Source organism: Leopardus geoffroyi, chromosome D3 (genome assembly GCF_018350155.1).
Source record: "Leopardus geoffroyi isolate Oge1 chromosome D3, O.geoffroyi_Oge1_pat1.0, whole genome shotgun sequence".
Classification (NCBI taxonomy): domain Eukaryota; kingdom Metazoa; phylum Chordata; class Mammalia; order Carnivora; family Felidae; genus Leopardus; species Leopardus geoffroyi.
The window spans coordinates 7,564,390-7,587,592 of NC_059339.1; the positions used below are offsets into that span (position 1 = coordinate 7,564,390).

The 23,203-nt window shown below is 51.8% G+C and overlaps 2 protein-coding genes across 6 annotated transcripts in view; both read right to left on the minus strand.

The window, feature by feature from the left end:
• BCL7A (BAF chromatin remodeling complex subunit BCL7A) overlaps nt 1-6,847 on the minus strand; it is a 31,527-nt gene extending 24,680 nt beyond the window's left edge. The window contains exon 1 of one of the 2 annotated variants that reach the window (XM_045457135.1): nt 6,584-6,847. In XM_045457135.1, the coding sequence (XP_045313091.1) occupies nt 6,584-6,675 (92 nt within the window). In that variant the 5' untranslated portion in view covers nt 6,676-6,847. The remainder of the gene's footprint in view (nt 1-6,583) is intronic. The other variant, XM_045457134.1, reaches the window with a different exon arrangement.
• Nucleotides 6,848-18,763: 11,916 nt separating this feature from the next.
• Nucleotides 18,764-23,203, minus strand: part of CFAP251 (cilia and flagella associated protein 251) — a 68,076-nt gene continuing 63,636 nt past the window's right edge. For 2 of the 4 annotated variants that reach the window (XM_045459694.1, XM_045459700.1), the window contains 3 exons: nt 21,863-22,091; nt 20,092-20,193; nt 18,764-19,030 (listed from right to left, as the gene is read on the minus strand). In XM_045459694.1, the coding sequence (XP_045315650.1) occupies nt 18,894-19,030; nt 20,092-20,193; nt 21,863-22,091 (468 nt within the window). In that variant the 3' untranslated portion in view covers nt 18,764-18,893. Of the gene's footprint in view, nt 19,031-20,091; nt 20,194-21,862; nt 22,092-23,203 lie in introns of those variants that run through there. The other 2 variants (XM_045459695.1, XR_006707902.1) reach the window with 2 other exon arrangements.

The window sequence follows — 23,203 nt, forward strand, 5'->3', positions numbered from 1 at the left end:
AAAATCACAAGCCATGAGAAGAACATGGGGTGACTGGTTTTCATTAAGGATAATAACACCCTCTCCTCCACACCACTCTGCCTAAGCTACCATCACTCCCCTGGCGCCTGCCATAGCCTCCAAACTTTGGTCCCTGACCCCTGCAGTCAACACACGAGGTCATGTCACTTCCTGCCCCTAACACTGGGCATGGCCATGCACCTGATACCAAAGCTCAGAGGAAACTCCTGGAAGGAAAGCTGGGACTCCTGAACCGAGCAGTTTGGGCTCTAGGGTGTGCATTCCTGGCACCAGCCTCTGCCATCTAAGAAGTGGGAGGTCACAAAGGATCTCTCAACTGCTTCACAAGGACCTGAGCTGATTCAAGGAACCTGCCATGGAATGAGAGGGACAGATGCACACCAGGTACAGGCAGCACAGCAGCCAGGAGCCCTCGGCAATTTTAGGGACAAGGGTTCCACCAGAATGGAGATTTATGTGTGATGTGAGCACCTACGTCTGGGAGCCACCAGGTACCTGCCCAGCCTCCCCTCCCTGGGTGGGTGGCCCTCACGTGCTGGAGGGACACAGTACAGCCACCTGGCACCCCTTTACCACACTCTGGGCACCTGGCACACTCAAAACCAGCGAACCCAAACCACAGACATCTCCATTCCCCAAGCTGTGCCTGTTTGGGTCCTACACACTTCCTGCTGGAAGAAGCCACAGTCAGGCTTTTATTTATTCTAGGATTATTTCTAGTGCTTTCTATGAGCTAAGCCCCATACACACTCTAATCTTCCGATAACCTTGAATGGCAGGAACAGTCACCTTCCCCATTTGACAGATAGAGAAACTGAGGCAGGAGGAGGTGAGATTGTTCTCTCCCCGGGGCTGGTGTTCAAAGCCTCCATGTGGCACTGCCTTTAGGAGAAGCTTCTCTGGCTTCTCTGGTTTTCATCCCTGCCCTTTTCAGCCCAGAAAGAATTAAGTAAAGACACATATCTAAGTCACCACCCACCCATCTCCTACGTCCTGGAAGCAGGATGGACGACTCATAATCCCTGTCTTTCCCCACGTCCATACTGAAAAATCAGAAGGTACCCGGAAGGGACAGGGGCGTTCCAAAGAACAACCTTGGTGACAAAGCAACAATCATAAGACACACTGCGTGCTGAAGGCGTACTTCTGCCAAGTGCTTTATTTACAATAAAGCCCTCTCCCCCTAAGACTGCCAACAAGCCTGCGAGAGGGGAACCAGTCTCACTCCATTTTATGGATGGGAAACAAGATGCCCAGAGAGGTTACATAACTGCTTCATGGTCACACAGCTAGTCTGAGGCAGAACCTGGACCGGACACAGGCTCTGACCTTAGAGCCCACTCTATGCTGTTCTGTCTCCTGTGGAAAACTAAGAAATCATTCCACAGAGCACATGGGGACAGAAGCCGGATAAAGAAACACAAATTGCTAGAATCCCACGCAAGTGGCCAAAGGCACTCACTACCCGCAATCCCTGTCAACTGGCTTCCTCGGCCTGGGCCCCACTAGGTCAGCAAATCCAAGGTTTGGTTGTCTTAAAAACAAAAACAAGAGGGGCACCTGGGTGGCGCAGTCGGTTAAGCGTCCGACTTCAACCAGGTCACTATCTCGCGCTCCGTGAGTTCGAGCCCCGCGTCGGGCTCTGGGCTGATGGCTCGGAGCCTGGAGCCTGTTTCCGATTCTGTGTCTCCCTCTCTCTCTGCCCCTCCCCCGTTCATGCTCTGTCTCTCTCTGTCCCAAAAATAAATAATAAAATAAACGTTGAAAAAAAAAAAGTTTAAAAAAAAAAAAAAAAAAACAACAAAAAACAAAAACAAGAACAAAAGTAACTGACTTGCAAAACCTAGGCCGTATCTCAGGGCAGAAAGTGGGCCAGCTCTGGGCCCTGCGGCCTGCACACGAGCCAGGACAAAGGTCCAGAGTCGCATGTGCTTCCCTGAGCGGTTGAGGGCCCTGAAGCTTCCAAGCTGACAACAGCCAGGCTCTCGTGCCTCCCTCTGCCCCAGCTGGTGACCCCTTGGCTTGAGTCCCCTAACTCACCCCAAAGATGAGAATCTTTTCTTCAGGAGTGCCTGGGTGGCTCAGTCGCTTCAAAGTCCGACTCTCGGTTTTGGCTCAGGTTGTGATCTCACGGTTTGTGAGTTCCAGCCCGGCATCGGGCTCGGCGCTGACAGCACGAGCCTGCCTGCCCGGGATTCTCTCTCTCTCTCCCTCTCTCTCTGCCCCTCCTCCACTCTCTCTGTCTCTCAAAATAAATAAACCAAAATAAAAAAAGGAATCTTTCTTCAGTTGCATCTCTACTGGATGCTGAGGGGCCACGGGACCAGAGACAAGCACTAAGAACCCCCCCTCAGGAATGGACCTCGAAGGACTGCCCTTTGCTCAGCGGGCCAAGCAGGGACACCAGGCCCGGAACTCAGGGAGTCAGTCACTGCGCACGTAGCAGGGAGGACAAGAAGGGATTTCGCAGACACGACCCACAGGCTCTGGGCGTCCCCACCAGCTGGCAGCGCCCCGGGAAACACCACACGGGCTCGGGGAGAAGGAGTCCCTATCAGTCCCCTAAACCCCTCATCCCAGAACGCGCTGCCCCGATCCTCCTCGGGAGAATGAAGCTGTGCTCACTACTTCATGTCTAGGGTGGCAAACGAGCACCCCCAGGGAGGTTTTGTCTGGTCTGCATGTGGATTTACAAATGTGAATCGCTGGCCAAACTCCAAGAAGAAAAAAGTCAGACTCCACGCAAAAATCCAGATTCCTGACTACTCTCACACACACAGTGACCTGGCCACGAGGGGCCCACATGCCTCAGGAGCGAGGGCTCTTTCAGATCCCCAGCGCTCACCCCCACCCCTGTAGGCATGGGCCCAGATTCACCAGTGGGCTGCACCCCCCACCTTGCCACAGAACTGCCCATGGGCACACCCTGAGCACCCGTGCCCTGCCGGGCCCTGGTTAACCAGCCAGGTAAGTACCTCTCAATTCCTCTCGGGACTTGGGCTCCTGGACAAAAGGGCACATAGGGTCCCAGCTGTAGCAATAAAGCTCTAAACACGCCCCTGCCCCCCCTGCACAGGCTCCCATATAAATCGCAAGCACCCATCACAGATTTTCTAGGCCAAGATCAATTTCTAATGTTTTCCTGGGTGAAGGTCCAAGAGCTAGCCCAGGAGACCATCTTGGAGTCACTGCCCATGGGGGCCCTGATGACTCCCTCAAAGAGACTGAATCCCTCACTTTGTGTTCACTTCCCAGGGCTAGTCCTCGATACCATTAGGAGAATGGTGTCGTCCTAACTAGGCCCGAGATCGCTTGACCTGCCCTGTACCTGGCAGGAGGGCACCCCCTAAGGTAATGAGATGAGGCCCTAAACACGGCCAAACTTCCTCCTCCCCCAGGGACCGGAGGGAAGTCTCCGGGGAACAGGACTATCTCCTTCTTCGGTAAGTCACTGAGGGACCCTTCAGACCAAGGGCCCAGGGGTCCGAGGCCTCAGCCTACTTTGTGGTTCAAGCTTTTGTCTCCTGTCCAACGACCCCACTCCCCTGCTCTTCTGCACCCACACTGGGCCTCCTAACCCTGGCCCAGTTTCCCAAAAAGGGGCCTGCCATTTTGTTCTTCTTCCAGCCATCTTGTGGCTGCCTCCTAGCCTACCAGCCTGCCTTGCTGGGACCCCAGACAGGGGAGGAAAAAAGGCTGGCAGCTAGGGACAGGGTGGTCACGGCTGGCTGCTGTCTTTTTCTGGGGACAAGAGAAGGAAAGGGTTGGCAGAGGCGGGATTTTTAGGGGTCACCAGGGCTGAGAAGAAATACTATCCTAGGCTTCCAGGCTAAACGATACGACAGACACCTCTGTTCTCTGGATAAAATACAGGATGCTGCATTAAATTTGAATTTCAGATCTAGAACAGTTTAATATAAGTAGGTCCCACATATTGCATGGGACATACTTACACTAAAAACTATACACATATATCATTTATTTTTTCAAACTAATTTCATTGTTTATCTAAAATTCAAATTTAACTGTGTGTCCTGTAATTTTATTTGCTAAATCTGGCAACCTGATGTCCCAGCCACTAGTTAAATGCATGGTTGGTGGCCACGCAGTTAATAAACAACCCAACGTCTCAAGGACTGACTGGAAGACCTATTCTAAAGGTGCAGTGGAGGTGAGATTCGGCTTCTCGGGGCTGGGGAAACCGTGGAAATAAGGCGAAGTCTTTTTTGCTTAAAAGGGGCAGGGGGGGGAAAAAAATCAGCAAAACACCTATTTTATGGAGTCCACCTTACAATAAGGGCACAGTAGTGACTGATCCTGTATGCAGGGCTAAGTGCTTTTGGAGACAAGAGCTTGTTCTAGGAGAGAGAAAGCAGCAAGGGACCCCTTGCTGCCACGGTTAAAGGAGTTCCACAGTTTGCCCAAGGTCACGGCAAGGAAGTAAACTGGGGGCGCAGCCCTGAGATCCTTTATCATGACCTGTTTCCCAAAACACGGGCAGGGAGGGAAACACCTTCTTCTCCCCTTCCCCCAAACACAGGCCAGGTCCCAAAGTGGGCTCAGCAGCATGGACGGCCTCCAGGCTGGCTGTTCCAGCGCCCACGGGGCAGAAAACCCCACAGCTCCATCTGCCCTCCCCGTGGAGCAGCTGGCAGACCCAGCCCTGCAGGAGCAGCTGGCAGGGTGCCTGAGCCCCTGCCCTGCTGGAAACCTGGAGCAGAAGGCCCCACCACGCCTCTTTGGAACAGAGAAAGGCGCCTTGCCCCCATCCCCTCTCTCACCTCCAAGCCCTGACAGAAGGGACTCAGGCCCAGACACTGGCTCTTTCTGTGCACAGGCACTAAGGCGGGGGGCCGACTCCAGCCTTCCCTCTGGGAATCCCACAGGAGAGGGAATTGTGGGCTTGTTTTCCTGTGTGTGTTTTGGCCTGCAGCTGTTTCTGCCATTTTTAAATGGCTCCAGTTGGGCAATGGGCACCCTGCGTGCCCCGGGAGCTCCCACAGTGTGGAAGACTTGGATCTCAACTTTGGAAGGGCTCCCCTTCTCACGGTTCTGAAAATTCTTTGTCCCATTGGAGCCAAACCCAGCCCTTGGCCGGGCATCCGGCCATCCGCAGGCAGCCCTTTCCATAGGAGGCCCGGGAGCACGTGGACTTTATTGATTTTCCTCTCGCCTTTTTTTGTTGGGTTTGACTCAGAAAGGACAGCTAACTTGTGACACGGCTAGGCTGCAGGCTCGCCCCCGGTGGTTTTTAGAGACCAAGGCGTTACTCGAGAAATGACACCCCTAAACATAAACATACTCCACCGGGGGGCCTGCCCCGTTTTTTAGTCTTTAAATAAAGGGTCAGGACGAGCCCGCGGGGGCTGACACTCGAGAACCTCGCGGCTGCTCCTCTCCCTCCCTGACCCTGGTGAAGCCGTGGGAAAAAAAATAATAAAGTTGAAATCAAGGAGCCAGGAGTTTTCAACAAGTCTGCCCCAACCTGGCGATGTGCTTGCGCCTGGGGCCTGGCCCGCGGGCCGATTCCGAGCCAGATCCCGATGAGGCCGCGAACACGTTCGGTCCCCCATTAATTACAGCAAGGCCACGCCGGACAGACTCCAACGTGAGCTCGAAGAACACGCACGGCCAACACCGAATCTCCTCTCCCCCCGCGCGGAGAACAAAAACAACGGCTCTCTCGGCAAAACAAACACGAGCCGCCGCTTTGGGAGAGGCAGACGCGGCCGAGGACCGGTTTCTGGCCAAAAAGATCCGCCCGCCGACCCCCCGAGCGCGGGCGCCAGCCGGGCAGGCCGGGCAGGGCGGGCGGCGCGGGCAGGGCGGGGGTGCCGGGCGCCCCGGGCCCGCGGCCGCCCCGGCGCTTCCTCCTCGCGCTCGCCCCCATCTTTCTTCCTCGCCGAGAGCCCTCGCTCCAGGCAGCCCAAAGCGCTAAATTTAAACGGCTCGCGCTCTGCAAACTCCGCAGACTCGAGGGCGCCGGGCCTGGGAGGCGGGGAGCGAGCCAGCCAGCCAGCCGGGGAGGGAGGCGGGAGGGAGGCCCGGCGCGGGCTGGGGCGCGGGGGCCGGCGCTGCGCCGCCCGGGGCGCGCGGGGAGGAGACGGAGACGGCGGCGCCCCGCTCGGTGCCTGCACAATGGAGCTCGCGCTCTCCCCTCCGCCGCCGGCATCGCGGCCCCGGCGCGCGGGAAGCCGCTTTCATGTGACTTGCACAAAACGAAATGGCTTCTGGGGCCGGCCCCGAGCCCCCCTCCCGGGAGCCGAGCGCCGCGGCGGGGCCGGCCCGCCGCTCCACCGCCCGGCCCGGGGCGCCCCGCCGCCTCCAGGCTGCCGCCGCCACCGCGCCAGGTGGGCGACAGGCGCGAGCGCACCTGGGCAGCGGCCGCGGCCCCCGCCTCGCGCAGGTGACCCGGCTCGCGCGCCGCCCGCCGCTCCAACTCCCGGGCCCGCGGCCGGCCCGCGGCGAGGCGCCCGCTGGCTTTTTGTATGTGCTCCGGGGGTCTGGGGCGGCCGCGGCGCCGGGCGGGCGGGCGGGCGAGCGAGCAGGCGCCTCCGCTTACCATTTGCGCACTTTCTCGATAGCCGCCATGACCCTCTTGATATCATCTTTGGCGCGGCTCCTGGTCTCGGCTCGAACCGACCTGCCCGACATGGTTCTGGCGGGGAGAGAGAGGCTGGGGGAGCGCGCCCGCCGGGTCCTGCTCGCGCTCCGCGGCGGCCACACTCGCGCCCGCCCGCTCACTCACTCACACACTCACACACACACTCTCTCACACACTCACACACACTCACACACATACACACAAAGCCGGAGCCGCCGCGCGCGCCCGGGGCCCAGTGCGCAAGCGCCGGGCGCCAGCTGCACCGAGCAGGGGGAGCAGCGCCGCCGCGGCCGCCAGCAGTGCGGCCTCCGGGCGCCGCCGCCGCCGCCGGCCAGCGCCGCGAGCCTCCCCGGCCCGCCCGGGGAGGCGCCCGCGACCCCCCGCTCCCCGGGGAGGCGGCCGGGGGCGCCCGGCGACCCCCGGCCCTGGGCGCGCGGAGTGGGGGGGGGGGGCGGTCGGAGGCAGAGACACTCACTCGGAGGCCGCAGGTGCCGCGGGGTCCCCCGGGGAGGGCGCGTCGGCGGGGCGGCGGGCCGTGGAGGGTGCGCATTCCTTGGGAGCCAGCTCGGCGGCGGGTCCGCTGCCCCGGGTGTGTGGCAGCGGGTGCAATAACGCAAGTTTCCTGTGGGACTCCTGACTTCTCAGAGTTGAAGGCGGCGATTCGGGACGCGAGGTGCTCTCGGAAAGCGTTGGGAAACACGGATCTCTGCTGGTCCTCTGCCCTGTGCAAATACGCGAGCTAGGACGTCGCTTCCCTTTCCCTCGTCCTTTTGGAAAACTAGAGTCGGAGGAAAGGTGTCAGGGGCGAGGCGATGGCGAGACATTCGACCCTGCCTATTAAATAGCTTTCCGTGCAGGAAAAGCTCAATGATTATCAGCATTTCAACAGGGCTTCTTCCTTTCCTTCTGGGGTTGCTCTCAGAGAGCGAGTCACGATTTAAATCGAAGCCACTCTTCACTGAAGTCCCAGGCTCAGACCAGGTGCTACCGCACAAGTGCAAATGACCCTAGCAGGTGTAATGGGCTGGCCGGCCTACAGGGAGGATTTTGAGGTAGCTTCTTCCCCATCATGCCTCAGGACAGCTCTTGGAAGAATCCCGGATAACCCAGGGGCCACATCTTTGTGTTCAGCTGCCGATAAACCGACTTGACCAGAGCTAATCCGTGCCCGGATATGAATGCTAGGAAAAATGGGAGTGACCCTGATAGCAAACCCAGACCCTTGGAGATAAACTAGCCCGACACAAGTCATTTTACCTGTGGGGAAACTGAGTCCCAGGAAAGCTCAAGGTCGCCGCCATAAACTGGATCCCAGACTCCTCACTCATTCTAGAACCAAGCAGTTACCCCTGAGAGTTTGGTTTTGGGGAGAAAAGCCACAGGGGAAATGGGTGCCTGATATGAAAAATAAGACAACACTTACCTTAGTGAATCATTCTGAGCATTGTATCTAGGAAAATAAGACACAGCAGGTCATAAAACAGAGATTTCTACTGTTGGCCCTCAGATGGCTTAGAACCACAAAGAACTTCTGAATATGTATATTTGAAAAATAGGAAGATTTCTGGGGTGCCTGGCTGGCTCAGTCTGAGGAGCATGGTACTCTTGATCTCTGGGTAGTGAGTTCAAGCCCCATGTTGGGGGTAGAGATTACTTTAATAAATAAAGCTTGAAAAAGTAAAATGGGAAGATGTCAAAAATTCAAACATCAACTAATAAATGGATGTGTGTATATTCACCCAATAAAGTATTATTCAGCCATTGGGAAGGAATGAGATCAACTTTGAAAACATAGTAAGTACAAGAAGCCAGTCACAAAAGAACAAATATTGTATAGTTCCACTTCCATGAGATAACTAGACTGGGGAAATCCATAGAGACAAAGCAGGTTGGTGGTTGCCAGGGGGTGGGAGTGGGGGTGGGGGAATAGAGAGTGACTTCCAAGGGGTTTGGGATTTCTTTTTGGGGTGATGAGAAAGTTCTGGAACCAGATAATGTTTCCTGTACACCATTGTGAATATACACTTAAGCATACTGAATTGTACACCTTCAAATGGTTACAGTGGTCAGTTTTATGTGTATTTCACCACAAGAAAAAGAAATCAAAATATCCAGCTTCTCCAGAAATAGCAGAAGATCTGCAAACTGGTCCCCCAGTGCTACATGGTAACAATCAGCTGGAACTGAGGAGCCCTGTGCCCCTCAAAGCTCTTCAGGTCACCAATGTGTCACCAGGTCACTTTACTCATTGGCATTATCAGATGGCCCCTGAAGGTATTTGTGTTCTTGATCTCTGATTAAACTATAAAGCTTTCTACAAATGTTCTTTATAAATCTAGTATGTCACTTTTTATAGTTCCCTGTCCCCTGCAGATATTTTTAACCTTTCTTTCAACAAAGCACAGTTGTGGTGTAGTCTGTGGTAATTCTAACATTTGAAGTACCTGAGGGTCTGTTTCTCCTAGTTCTTGCTCATGGTGTCCTATTTCCTTGTGATCTGTCTGGTTCTCTTTGACCATGCTGGACACTGTATTTTAAAATTTATTTAGAGGAATAATTTGAGGCCTAGGATGAAGTTACCTTCCTCCAGAGATGATTTACATTTCCTCCTGCCAGGCTCCCGAGGGCACTGCTATTCCAGGACTATCTAAGTTCAGGGCTCATGGGTCCCTGGACCACCCTGATGATGCAAATATATGCTGCCCTATTGAGCAAGTCTGGTTTGCTTATTGTACCCTGGGGGGTGGGGGGGGGGTGGGCGTCAGTGACATAAGCAGCTGGCTAACAGATCTGCCCTTCCCAACTCTGAGTTCAGTGACCCTGTGTTGATGGTTTGAAATCAACTGTGGCAGGAGTATTTACACTTATGGAAGTTGGCAAATTCTGTATATAAGGATCCTTTCCTCAACCCCACCCAGAGCTGGTTGGTGAACATTTAGCAGAATACCACTGGTGGAGCCCAGTAGGGTCTCAAATTATTGTGGGGGAAAGTCTCGTCTCCCACCCGGACTTTTATTTTTGGCCTCTTGCCTCAAAAAGCCATTCACACTGGAGTTCGAATATGCTAGACTTGACAAATCTCTGCAGGGTTAAATGGCTTTTTGCTGGGTTCTCCTCCAGGGTTCTCTTCTTCCTTCCATTTCAGCTACTCCTTACTATTTAGACTATTCCTTATTTTTAGATTGAGAGTTCATCTGAATACCTACCCAGTTACCAGAAACTGGATGTCGGGCTGTCTCTGAATATTAGTTATTATTCTAGAGATGTTAAAAAAGAGATCATACGGTTACAGAAGTGAGTTATTTAGTTATGGCTTGTGTCTTAGCCTCTCTTTGCCTCATCTGTAAAATGGGATGAAAAGAACACCACCTGCCTCACGGAGCTGTCATGAGAATTAAACACAGTATTTGTCAAGCACATAGAACAGTGCTTGGCACATAGTAAGTGCTAGAGACCGGAGAGTACTTGTTAAATAAAGGACCTGGGTGATCCTTTGCACCTTTATGACCTATACTAGGAACTGAAGTCCAACTACCCCTCTTTCTGGGCTGCCAATTCAACCCTTAATCCACTGTTGCACAGGGAGGAGGTTTGAGGAGGTTTCCACCTCTGGAGGGTGATACGAAATTGTGAGCGCAGGCCCGGCTCTTGCTTCTTGGCAGCTTTGGTCCTCACCTAGCAACTTGCAGGAGCAAGTTGTTTTCATAAACAGAGGTGCTTTGGTGTTTGGGGAGCAGACCATTAGCAAAGCCCAGCAAAGGGGGAGAACTGAAGAGAATGCTCCAACCACAGAATGGTTCCTCAGAGACAGGAGCCAAAGGGTGTGCTGCAGGGTATGAAACCTCCCTCCTATTATAGAAAAGGACACGAAAACTCAGAAGCCACACAGCCAGTTAGCAAGCAGGGTTCTGGCCAGAACCCTGCTCTTGTATTGTGGTCTCTGGGATTCCCCACTCCACATCCATCATAAAGTTGGTAGTTGGAAATCAACATGGCAGGAATGTTGACACGATGGAAACGGGCAAGTGCTTTTCATCAGAACCCTCCTGTCCCTCCTGTTTCCAGAGCGGGTTGGTGAACATTTACCAGCCTACCACTGGTAGAGCCTAATGGGGTCTCAAATGATCGTGGGGGAGATCTCCCCTATAGTGTGGGCCTTATGATAGACTGGGGAGACCTTGGAAAAAAAATTTGTTTTGACAAACCAGATGCTGCAATCTGCCTCCCCGTGTCTTTCTTCCCTAAAACTACAACTGTAAAAATTGTCACCAGCTCAGACACTAGTGAATCGGCAGTTTGCATATCCATCCATGCAGCCATTGGCTTGCCCAGAAGCTGAGTCACTTGAGGTCACATAAAAATAAAGAGATAGTGGACATGAAGTGCTTTGAAACATTCATGTGTTCAAAGGTGAGTCAGTGTAGGCCAGACGCTCTTCTAACAACAAGTGATTAAACACAGGATGTCTGCTGAGGACCCAGTGACTCGGAACAAAGTTAGAGATCTGTCCACAAACAGGCTTGGTGAGTTCTCAGGTCAGGAATCTAGAAGGCTGCCCAGATGCCTTTTGCCTCCTTCCTGCATGCTGCCCAGCATCTGAATATCCTTCCCAGTTTTGGGTGAGCCTTTGGGGGTGAAGGCCAACCCCTCCCCAGAAGCTGTCTTCCTCTTCTCCCAAGGCTGGTCCTGGGCATGGGTTGCAACCTTAGACTGGTGGATGGTTTAGCCAGTTGGTGTTTTTTTTTTTTTCTCTTTTTTTCCCTATGTTTGTTTGTTTACTTTGAAAGAGAAATAGTGCGGGCAGGGGAGGGGCAGAAAGAGAGAGAGAATCCGAAGCGGGCTCTGCACTGACAGCAGAGAGCCTGATGCAGAGCTCAAAGTCATGAACCATGAGATCATGACCTGAGCCAAAGTTGGACGCTCAACCGACTGAGCCACCCAGCCGCGCCTAGCCAGTTGGTTTTTTAAAATATTAGTTTTATTGAAATATAATTAGCATGCCATAAAATTCACCCTTTTAAAGTGGTTTTTAGTATGTTTGTACAGAGTTGTGAAACCATCACCACAGTTATTTTTAGAACGTTTTTGTCATCCGAAAAAGAGATCCTCTCTCCACCCAAGGTTAGAGGCAGTTACAGAAAGCCACAAATCTTCTTGCCCCTGTGGATTTGCCTGTTCTGGGCATTTCACATAAATGGAACACGCGATGCGTCCTTTTGTGTTTGGTGTCTTAGCGTATTTTCAAGGTTCATTCGTGTTGTAGCATATGTACTAATATACTTCATTCCTTTTTACGGCTCAGTAATATTCCATTGCACGTGTGGATTTACCACATTTTGGTTATCTAGGCATGCACCGATGAACACTGGGATGTTTCTTCCACTGTTTGGCTCTTGCGAACACGGTTACTATGAAAATTGCCACACAGGTTTTTGTACAGATGTGTCTCTTGCCTGTGTATACCGAGGAGTAGAACTACAGGGCCATATGGTAACTCTGTGTTTAACATTTTGAGCAGCTGGCAGACTGTTGTCCACAGCAGCCGTGCCATTTTATGTTCCCACCAGCAGTAGACTAAGGTTCCAACTTCTCCACATCCTTGCCAACACTTGTTTTTTTCTTTTTTCTTTTAGCCATCCTAGTGGGTGTGGAGTGGATCTCACTGTGGTTTGTTTGTTTGTTTGTTTTTTATTTTGACTTTGATTGTTGAGGGAGTGTAGGGGCCGTGGAAAAATGACTTACAGCCAAAGTGGCCCCTGCAGAGCCCCAGAGGATTGGAGGCACTGAGCTCACGCATCTGGCCTTTTTTTTTTTTTTGGTTCTTTAAAAAAAAAAAAAATTATTACTTTTTAATTTTTTTAATGTTTATTTTTAAGAGAGACAGAGCATGAGTGGGGGAGGGGCAGAGAGCGAGGGAGACACAGAATCTGAAGCAGCTGCAGGCTCTGAGCTGTCAGCACAGAGCCGGACTCGGGGCTCGAACTCACAAACCAGCTAAGTCGGCTGCTTAACCGACTGAGCCACCCAGGTGCTCCTGGCCTTCTTTGGTTCTTGCTCATTTCAGAACTTGCTCATCTTCCACTAAAGCTAACCAGCTTCTGACATGCTGCAAATTAAAGATCATGACTGATACCATACTGAGGTTGCCCCTTAGTCTTTACACTTCTTTATACTTCTGAATTGCGTCTTGTTGCAATCCTTTCCTTCTCCCCCAAATACCAGAATACTCTCCTTGCTGTTGTCCCTTTGCCCAGCCATCCCCCTCCTGCCCATCACCCAGTCTTACTCTCTAACATGCAAATGTAATCCATTTCTCCTCCTTTACTTTAATCTTCAAGTTTAACCTCCTTAGTGCAAGGCCATCCCTAATGTAACCATTGCTTTCTCTGGGTTGCTCTCCTGCCCCCACCCCCAGAGACCCCTCAGATTGGCTTAGAGTGCCTCATTTATGTAATTTCTCCTCTACCTACCCTGATCTCCTCCTCCTTCCCACCCCATCTGCTCCAGATGCCCCTATATCAGGTCACAAAATACTGTCATTATCATTGGCATGTCTGTTTCCCTCACTACAATGTAACCTTCTTAAGGGCAAGAACCACGCTTTGTGCTACAGTGTATCCAGGGCTTAGCATGCTGCGTTGACCCTGGGGTCGCTTAGTGAGGATCTGCAGGCTGCAAGTTATTGCCATCCCAGCATTTAGTCTACAAAAGTGGAAAAGGTAGAGGTGGCCAACAGGACACAGGAAGGGGTAAGTGGCATGCATTTGCTGACGCTTTACTGCATAGCAGGCTGCCTTCGGGCAGTTGCCAGCGACTAGGGGAATGTATAGTTCAACATGATTGTTGATGAAGGAACAAGATCACTGAGAAAACTGTGGTCATGTTTAAAAAAAAATATTGAGGGGCGCTGGGGTGGCTCAGTCGGTTAAGCGTCCGACTTCGGCTCAGGTCATGATCTCGCGGTCCGTGAGTTCGAGCCCCGCGTCAGGCTCTGGGCCGATGGCTCAGAGCCTGGAGCCTGTTTCCGATTCTGTGTCTCCCTCTCTCTCTGCCCCTCCCCCATTCATGCTCTGTCTCTCTCTGTCCCCCCCAAAAAATAAACGTTGAAAACGTTCCTCCTCCAGCTCCCAAGCAAGACCCACATAATGGTAGCACTGAAGGAATACTAGAGATCCTTCTAGACCCCTGAGGACCTCGTCTCGAGCCCACATCCCCCTCTGTGTTCCCACCACACAAACCTTGGCTCCACTGAATGCTTCTGGCTTTGGTGCACGCTGTGCTCTCTGTCTGGGATGTTCTCTCCTGTCTCTTTCCATGACTGGCTCTCAACATCGACCTCTCCTCTTTGGAGAGACCCTCCCTGACCACCCTAACTAAAGCACATCCCCCTCTTGGTATTCTATGTCACAGAGTCTGGGCCTTGTCTTTAGGACTCTGAGCATAATTTGCAATGACATATTTACGTGCTTGTGTAACATGAGCTCCCTAAAGACAACGGCCGTGCCTGTCTTGTTTACAACGGCACACCCAGTGCCAACGCAGTGCTAGCATGCAGGAACTATTTGCTCAATTCATGAATGGACAAACGGACGCACGAAGCCCATCTGTGAAGAAATCAGGCGCTCACAGAGGAGAAGCGAGGCAGCAGCCAGTCCCTTAGATGGGACTCTGGGTTTGCCACAGCCCCATGTCTCCCCCATGTTGGAGCCGGCGCTCAGGGTGTCCTCTGTGCTTCAGACCCCAGGACCACGGTACCACCCAGCGCTCCCTTCTCCGGGGCAGGTGTGCTCGTGGGCTGGGGGAACTCGCACCTTGCAACGCACACTTCTGCCATGTTGGAAGGGCTGGCAAAGGAGCATGAACTAGTTCCGAGGAACCAAACCTGCTCCCCTCCCAGAGAGAACACCCCCACTTGCTCTAAAGAGTAAGATTTAGAGGGGCGTCTGGGTGGCTCAGTTGCTGGAGCGTCCGACTTGGGCTCAGGTCATGATCTCAGGGTTTGTGGGTTCGAGCCCCAAGTCGGGCTCTGTGCTGACAGCTCAGAGCCTGGAGCTTGCTTTGGATTCTGTGTCTCCCTCTCTCTCTCTGCCCCTCCCCTGCTCACACACTCTCTCTCTCTCTCTCTCTCTCTCTCTTTCAAAAATGAATAAACTTAAAAAAAAAAGTAATCTCTTCCCCCAATGTGGGGATCAAACTCATGACCCCAAGATCAAGAGTCACAGGCTCTACTGACTGAGCCAGCCAGGCGTCCCAGAGTGTTTGGTTGTTATTGTTGTTGTTTTGTTTGTTTTCCTTTAAGCTAAGCTAGCAGAGGGTAGTTCTTTTTAAAAAAAATTTTTTTTAACTTTTTATTTTTTGAGAGTCAGAGAGAGACAGAGCATGAGTGGGGGAGGGGCAGAGAGAGAGAGGGAGACACAGAATCCGAATCAGGCTCCAGGCTCTGAGCTGTCAGCACAGAGCGTGATGCGGGGCTGGAACCCACAAACCGTGATATCGTGACCTGAGCCGAAGTTGGACTCTCAACCGACTGAGCCACCCAGGCGCCCCAGGACACAGATCTTTTCAAAAAGACCCTTCTTGTCTGCAGTGCCTGGAAGCAGAGCAGAGGCTCATGGCCACAGAGGACGGACAGCAAGTGAGGTAACACAAAAGCAACCAGCCCTGACTGGCTTCGAGAGTGTTTGCTTGGGAACAGAGAGGCGTAGGGCAGAGCACGGAAACCATTCCGGGGCGACTGACTCAGAGAGGTGGTGTGTGTGTGTGTGTGTGTACACACGTATATTTAACTTTTAATTTTGAGATAATTTTAGATTTACAGGGGAGTTGCAAAGGTAGGACAGAGAGTTCCCACGAGCCCTTTGCCAGCTTCCCAGGTGTGTACCCCCATGTAACCACCATATAGTGATCAAAACGAAGACATTAACATTGCTGCAATGCCGTTAACTCATCTACAGACCTCACCTGGAGTGCACGGTTTCCCTGTGTCGCCTCCTGTCCCGGACATCCCTTCCGGGGTCCCATTTTGCACTTCTCCACCATGTCTCCTCCGATGGGAGGAGACTTGCTCGTCTTGACCTTGACGGGATTGGAGAGCATGTCGGTTTGGTCTGGTCGTTTGTATGGATGCACTGTATTTGTAAAACTCTGTTGGGATGAGGGATCCTGGCCTAGGGGGTACGGCGAATGCAGTTTTCACTGCAGGTTAAGAATGGTTTTCACATTTTTAAATGGTCGAAAAAAAAATCGAAAGAAGGTGATTTTGTGATAGGTGGAGATGATCGTAAAATCCAAATTTCAGTGTCCATTAAGTAAACTTGGTTGGAACACAGCCACAATCATTCTTTTCTGGATGGTCTGTCATTGCCTTTGTATTCCGATGGGCAAGTCAAGGAATTGTGACAGAGCCATAAGGCCTGCAGAGCCTCGACATTTACCCTCTGGCCCTTTACAGAGAAAGACCCCAGTGGAGAGAGCCTGGCAGGACCTGGAGCTCACCTTTGCTCTACAGCAGAGCCAGCTATTATTAAAGAGCTGTGAGTTCATCCATCCAGTCATTCCACGGATACTTACTGAGGGCCCGTTGTCAAAACCAGCAGGCACCCCTATTCAGGCAGGTGCTAACAAAGCTAAAACTTCGGAACCGGAGGAGGTGAATGCTCATCAATCATCTGCCCAGGTCTCAGGTGCAGGTGTCCTGTAATAACAACAAGTCACTGCCCCATTTTGAGCTCTGCCTTATGCTGGTAACACTTTCCTTGCACCCTCTCCTTTAATCCTCTCAACCACCCAGGAGAATTCCAGGAGGAAACTGAGGTTTAAGAGATTAGATTAGCCACACCCAAGGGTGCAAAGGGAGCCACTAAATGGCAGGAGCAGCAAATGAGCCCAGTCAAGCCCCTGGGCTTCCAGAGCAGATGGTGTCCAAACAAAACCCTCACCATGCTTGGGAAGAGCCTCGGGGTCTGGAGCAGAGGGAGTGGGGTGGGGAGGCTGCTGGTGGTTCCTGAACTCTAGAAGCAACAAACCAGGATGGTTTGGTTGGTCAGTAGCCAGAGACCCCATCTGAAATAGCGTTCTTCCAAAAGAGCATCACAATCTTCAGTCTTGATGTTCAAGCCCAACGATTATCCTTCTTTGGTCTTTTCCTCGCTCCTCTTCTGGCGTCGCTGCTCTGCCATGCACGCCGCGGGAGAGTCTGGGTGCTCTGCTCACTTGGCAGGGAGGCTGTCCTCCACTCCCTCCCCTGAGTGGGGACACTGATGTCCTACATCCCATGTGGCCAGCAGGTGGGGCCTGCCAGGAATGGGAGGCAAGCCTCCTGGTGCTGAAAGGCGCACAGGTCCTCTCTGTGTGGGTCAAACGGGTTGAGAGACACCCAAACAAAAGCACTTGCAGAAAGGGGCCCTGACGGTGAGAACGGCGCCCCCTGGCCAAGCTGGGCTGGGAGCGGTTGGGAACACTATTGACATGAATGCTGCTGTCCCCTGGGGTTCTGGCCTTCCTGGGTGAATGTCAGAGCCAGGGCCTCACCCCCCCCCCACCCCCCGTACTGACCTGGAGACGCAGGAAGCCGGATCGACACAGCGTGATGGTGGTTCCAGCTCACGGGTCCAGCCACAGTGGGTCCTCCTGGTCACTGGCCAGTTGTGCTCCAGACAGTGATTCCAGTACATGTAGTCGATCAGAACGAAATCAGTGTGCCGGATTTAATGAAAGAAGCCCTGGCTGGTGTCCGGACAGCATCCCATTCTGAGTAATTTTTTTGAAGAGAACAGTCATCTGAGAGTTTCCTGTTCCCTAAAATGTCCCCAGGAACTTTTTAACTGGCTTGGTAATATGTCTCCTAAGCCCTTAGCAGCTGCAAAATTGATTCATAAAGCATGTTTGGTTTTTTCTTCTGTCTTGTTTTATTTCGCCTTTTTTTTTTTTTTTTTTTTTTTTTTTTTAAAAAAGAACAAAATGTAAACCAGGTTGCAAAGCCCTGGCCACACAACCTGACGAGAAGGCGCCTGTGGGACCCTGGGCCACGCCGCCCATCCCAAGGTCATGGTGACGCAGCCGGGTTTGGGGTAGATGGTTCTGTTCTGTGTTCCCAGGCGTTCCAAAGACTCACTGAGGCCACGTCTCCAAGAGGACCCCACGCATCAGGGAGGGCCCAGTGCATGAAGGACAAGCTACTGCCATTTACTTCTCTTGCATACACTGTGGTCCTTAGCAAGAAGGGCCTTTAGGGGGTCAGAGATGTTATCTCACATGCCAGCCCCTCTGGGGAAGGGCCCGGTTCGGGTGGGAGGGTGCGATGGGCTCAGCGTGTGTACAGAACAACACCTGGCACTTGTGTCTGAATGAGAACTCATCGCTGATAACAAATCTCTAAAATCAGACCATAACTTTCATCTGTTTGCACAATGATGATACTCTATTCTCAAGGTCAGAACACTGCTGAAAACTTAACAGCGTGTCCTAAATGTCCCCCAAGCTGGGGAGCTGGGCCCCGTTCATGCCTACTACGTGCTTGGGAGCCCTGTGGAGGGGGCGTAAGGCGGCGGCCGATCACCCAGGCCTGTGGGAGGGGTGTGTGGGGGAGGGGAGGCTCACAGACTCCAGTTGGCGAGTTCTGCCCCCACCCCGCAGGCCTGGCCGGCGGTTTCTGGTCCAGGTGCTGCACACACACTGGGCCCCAGGGGTGCTTTTTTGCATTCTCTCTGGCAGTTGCCACCGGGGTTAGGCATGGCCGGTGAAGCTCTCCATAACGGCCGCATACAACTGCTTAGTTGTTTTGCTGATGAGAAGGCACGAGCGGGGACTCTCAGGAGCCCAGAACACCCAGCAACCCCCCTCCGGTCAAACAGCAGGCAGGGGTGATCCCCATTAGACCATATGATGCCAAGGGTCCGGGGAGGGGGAGGGAATAAGGCCGCACGTGTCCCTAGGAAGGCCTACGGCAGCTGGAACCCTTCTCTGCCCCCCAAGGACCAGCCACCTGCCTGTCCCGTTCAACCCTGCTCAGGCAGCACTGCCTTGTACAGAGCAGAGAGCCACCATTCTCCAGCCACCATTCACATCCAGCTGCCAGTGTGTTTTTTGCCTCCACCCACTCTTCTGTTTGAGAAACAGTGGAATGTCCAACTTCGTGAATTCCATTGCTTAACCGAAATTTCCTTTTAATGTCTAAATGTTCCAAAGATTAGGGTGGGGGCAGGGAAATACAGGGAAGCAGTGCCTCTGGGAGGCGGGGGGAACCCGCACACACAAAGTCCTTTGTGCCTCAAACATTCCTCACAACTTCACTGACCAGAGGATCTTGTGTGAAATCTTGTGAAATGGTTAGGCCAAGAATGTCAGTCGTGAATATTTCTGCAGTGATTTCGTCTGGAAGTTGTTCTTCAAAGCAGATTTCTGAACCTAGCCAAACAAGAAAACAAAACAAATGCCTTCATAATGATGAGGTTTCTAACTCAGAAGCACGTTCCAAAAATACAAGGAACCGATACTGAACAAAAGTGAGAGGCACTTTATGCCCCGGTTTGTCGGGGAGTCCTTCAAAAGCCCCGGGTCGGTTTGGAGCACTCTCACCGAATCTCTGCAAACTTCATGGGAAAGCCTTAAACCACACGGTAGGGTTGATTTACTGTTTGGAGACACCTAGGAACACAGCGTAAGTTACAGTCTGATGTCCTGAGGACACAGGGAATGGGGGAGGGGAGCTTGGAGGCTCGAAACGACCCCCTGGATACTGGAGTCTAGAACTGTCTGAGATCAAGAACTCTGTTTAATGTGACACTGGGATGGGCAATAACAGGAGAGGGAGAAGGAAGCCTGGAGGGGGGGGGGTCTTTGCTCGTGACCCCAGTCTCGGTACCAGTGACGGGCTTTGACCACCGAGGGGCATCGGGCAGCGTCCTGGGCCTGGCAGTGGAGACACCCCCGCGGGCCCGGGAGAGCTGTTTAGACTGGTTCCTCCAGAGCTTAAATTCCCAGCCTAACTTCGGGTCCATTTTCCTCCCTCCGGGGGACTAGAGTAGGAGGTGAGCAATCCTTAGGCAGGAAAGGAGGACGAGCTTTAAAAACTTCCAAGCACTAGCAGCTCGAAGCCGGGCTTGTGCCTGTTTGTAGCCCTGTCCTTCTCCAAGTCTCTGACAACACGTCTCCTGAAACACCTTCCAAGCTGTATCTTCTCCCAGCGGCCAGTAGGCACGCACCCAAGCCGAAAAGATGCAGACCGGTCGGTGGAATAAAGGGCGGAAATAAGGCCAGAAGACACAGGATGGACAGCGCACGGCAAACAAACGTGACCGCGCTCACTGGTCCTTCCTTGCCCACGCTGGGGCCCCGGCAGACTTGCTTCGTTGTGGGCACGGTATTAAGGAGGATGGTTTGCACCAGTCAGGAGAGAGAAATACGCTGAAGTCTACGATAAATTAGTGAGCTCCGGCTGCAAGCCCGGGCAGGGTCAGGAACGGTACCTTTGATGGAGGAGGCTGCGGGCTCGGATTTCCACCCCTCGGGATTCAGTCCAAACAGCGTAGCAAAGCAGTCACACATCTCCTCCTCAGTCATGTGCTCACCTGAGTATCGTAAAACGAAAGAGCGTCCGCTCCCGCCCTTGGGGCTCCGCATAATGTCAGAGCTTAGCATCGTCATTCTGAGGTCTTAAAAGAGAATTATTCCACGATTTCCTTTCCTTGAGACGCAAAAACAATCTATAGAGTCCCGTGTTAGACATATCCTTCCTTACACGGTGTTAAGACTGGTGTTGCTCCTACAGAGAATAAGACAACTTTCTTTTTTTTTTTTTAAGTTTATTTATTTATTTTGAGAGAGACAAGACAGCATGAGTGGGGGAGGGACAGAGAGAGAGAGAGCGAGAGAGAGATTCCTCAGCAGGCTCCACATTGCCAGCGCAGAGCCCAATGCAGGACTCGAACTCATGAAACCGCAAGATCATGACCTGAGCCGAAACCAAGAGTCAGACGCTTAACCGAAACCGACTGAGCCACCCAGGCGCCCCAAAGACAACTTTACGATCAAGACTGTGCTCTGCTTCGTTCCATGTCCCCTCACACTAGAACCACCAGTTTGATGAAGAGGTAACTGTCACCCGAAGAGAAAGCCTACTTGACTTCCTCACATGAAATATTGAGGAAAACGGCAGGTAAAGAGGAAAAATCTTACACTGGTGTGGTTTTTATCTCACAATCACATCCCAGTGTCATTATAGCCCTGTGACATCGGTGGCTAGCACTTTCATTGATAAGTGAGAACACCGATCCGAGGTTCAGCAAGTTGGAACACAAATCAGAGTCTTAGGGGACCCAGGATGGCGCCCTTCCCATCACCCCGCGTTTGCCAGCTCTGTGGGTCAGTAGATGGCATCCCTCATGGTTGAAGCCCCTGTCCAATTAAAGATGCCAGGAGGTCCAGGCACCTGGGTGGCTCAGTTAAGCATTGGACTTCAGCTCAGGTCATGATCTCATGGCCTGTGGGTTTGAGCCCCATGTGGGGCTCTGTGCTGACAGCTCAGAGCCTGGAGCCTGCTTCAGATTCCATGTCTCCCTCACTCTCTACACCTCCCCCACTCACACACTGTCTCTCTCTCTCTCTCTTAAAAATAAATAAACATTAAAAAAAAAAAAAAAAAAACGAGGGGCACCTGGGTGGCGCAGTCAGTTAAGCATCTGACTTCAGCTCAGGTCATGATCTCACAGTTCATGGGTGCGAGCCCCGCATCGGGCTCTGTGTTGACCGCTCAGAGCCTGAAGCCTGCTTCAGATTCTGTGTCTCCCTCTCTCTCTCTGCCCCTCCCCAACTAGTGCTCTGTCTCTGTCTCTAAAAATAAACAAATAGGGGCGCCTGGGTGGCGCAGTCGGTTAAGCGTCCGACTTCGGCCAGGTCACGATCTCGCGGTCCGTGAGTTCGAGCCCCGCGTCAGGCTCTGGGCTGATGGCTCAGAGCCTGGAGCCTGTTTCCGATTCTGTGTCTCCCTCTCTCTCTGCCCCTCCCCTGTTCATGCTCTGTCTCTCTCTGTCCCAAAAATAAATAAACGTTGAAAAAAAAATTTTTAAATAAAAAAAAATAATAATTAAAAAAAATAAAAAATAAATAAAAATAAACAAATAAATAAATAAACGTTAAAAAAAAAAAAAAAGATGCCAGGGGTCTGCCTCCCCAAACACAGTTCTCTCCAGTGGAAATGGCCCAAGAATGTGACAAGATATTCCCTATTTATGGATTTACCTTTCGTTAGAAGCAGTTTTAGGAAATCTTCTCTTCGTATAACCTTCTCTCCTTTTGAATTGGTAAAACCAAGGATGTCAAAGCTATGCTGAATGCCACGCATGGTGTTCCCAAAAGGTGGTCTGTGATTAAGGTAAACTTTGAAGAAATCTGGTAAGTTGATTTTGTCAATTAGCTTCCCAGTGTCCACATACTCACTAAATCTGATTTCGTTAAACATATCTTCAATCTAGGGAAGAGATTGGAAAAAAAAAAAAAAAAAAAAAAAGACCATGGTTAGCAGAAAAGACACTTTGACATACTTCTAAAAATTGAACAGTAACAGACACATGTTTACAGTTAGCTGAAAACATATCTGTTAAGGGTTGATTATACCCCCAAGAAAGAGATGTTGAAGTCCTAACCCCCAGGACCTCAGACTGTGACCTCATTTAGAAAAAGGGCTGTGGCAGATGCAATTAGTTCAGATGAGATCATACTGGAGTGGGATGGGTCTTTAGTCCATTGTGAATGGTGTCCTTAGAAGAAGAGGAGAGAGACACACGGGGAGGGGATGGCCATGTGACGATGGAAACAGAGAGTGGAAAGATGTGGTTCAAGCCCAGGGCTGCTGGTAACCACCAGAAGCCAGAAGAAGTGAGGGAGGAAGGGTTCTCCCCTAAAGGTTTCACAGAGAATGTGGCCCTGCTGACAGCTGGCTTTATTCTGTGGGAGAATAAATTTCTGTTGGTTTAAGCCACCCAGTTGGTGATGTTTTGTTGCAGCAACACTAATACAGTGGTCAGTTTTTCAATACTATTAGCACGGCTACATTATTATCACCTCTTTCTCGCTTTGTGAGACAGATGTTAGTTTTGTTTAGAAGGTAGAATCCTCACGGATTTGGAAATTAGCTCATAAGAATAAGCAGGGGCGCCTGAGTGGCTCAGTTGGTTAAGCGTACGACTCTTGATTTTGGCTCAGGTCATGATCTCAGTTTGCGGGATCGAGCCCTGCCTGGGGCCCCACGCTGACAGAGCACAGCCTGCTTGGGATTCTCGGTCTCCCTCTCTCTCTACCCCTCCCCAGCTTGCTCTCTCTCTCTCTCTCTCTCTCTCTCAAAATAAATAAACCTTAAAAAAAGGAATAAGCAAATAATTCAACATGAAACTCAAATATAGGACCAGTGGCCCTAATAAGTTTCTTAAGACAATTAGCTGCACCATGATTTCAGTTTTTCACCATGTTTTTCCTTTTCCTCTTTTCCATTTTTATATATACAAAAGACTGTATGTAACTTATGGGGTATAATTAAAAAGTGAATACCTAAGAAGCAACCGTTCATTGAAAAGATCAACAAAA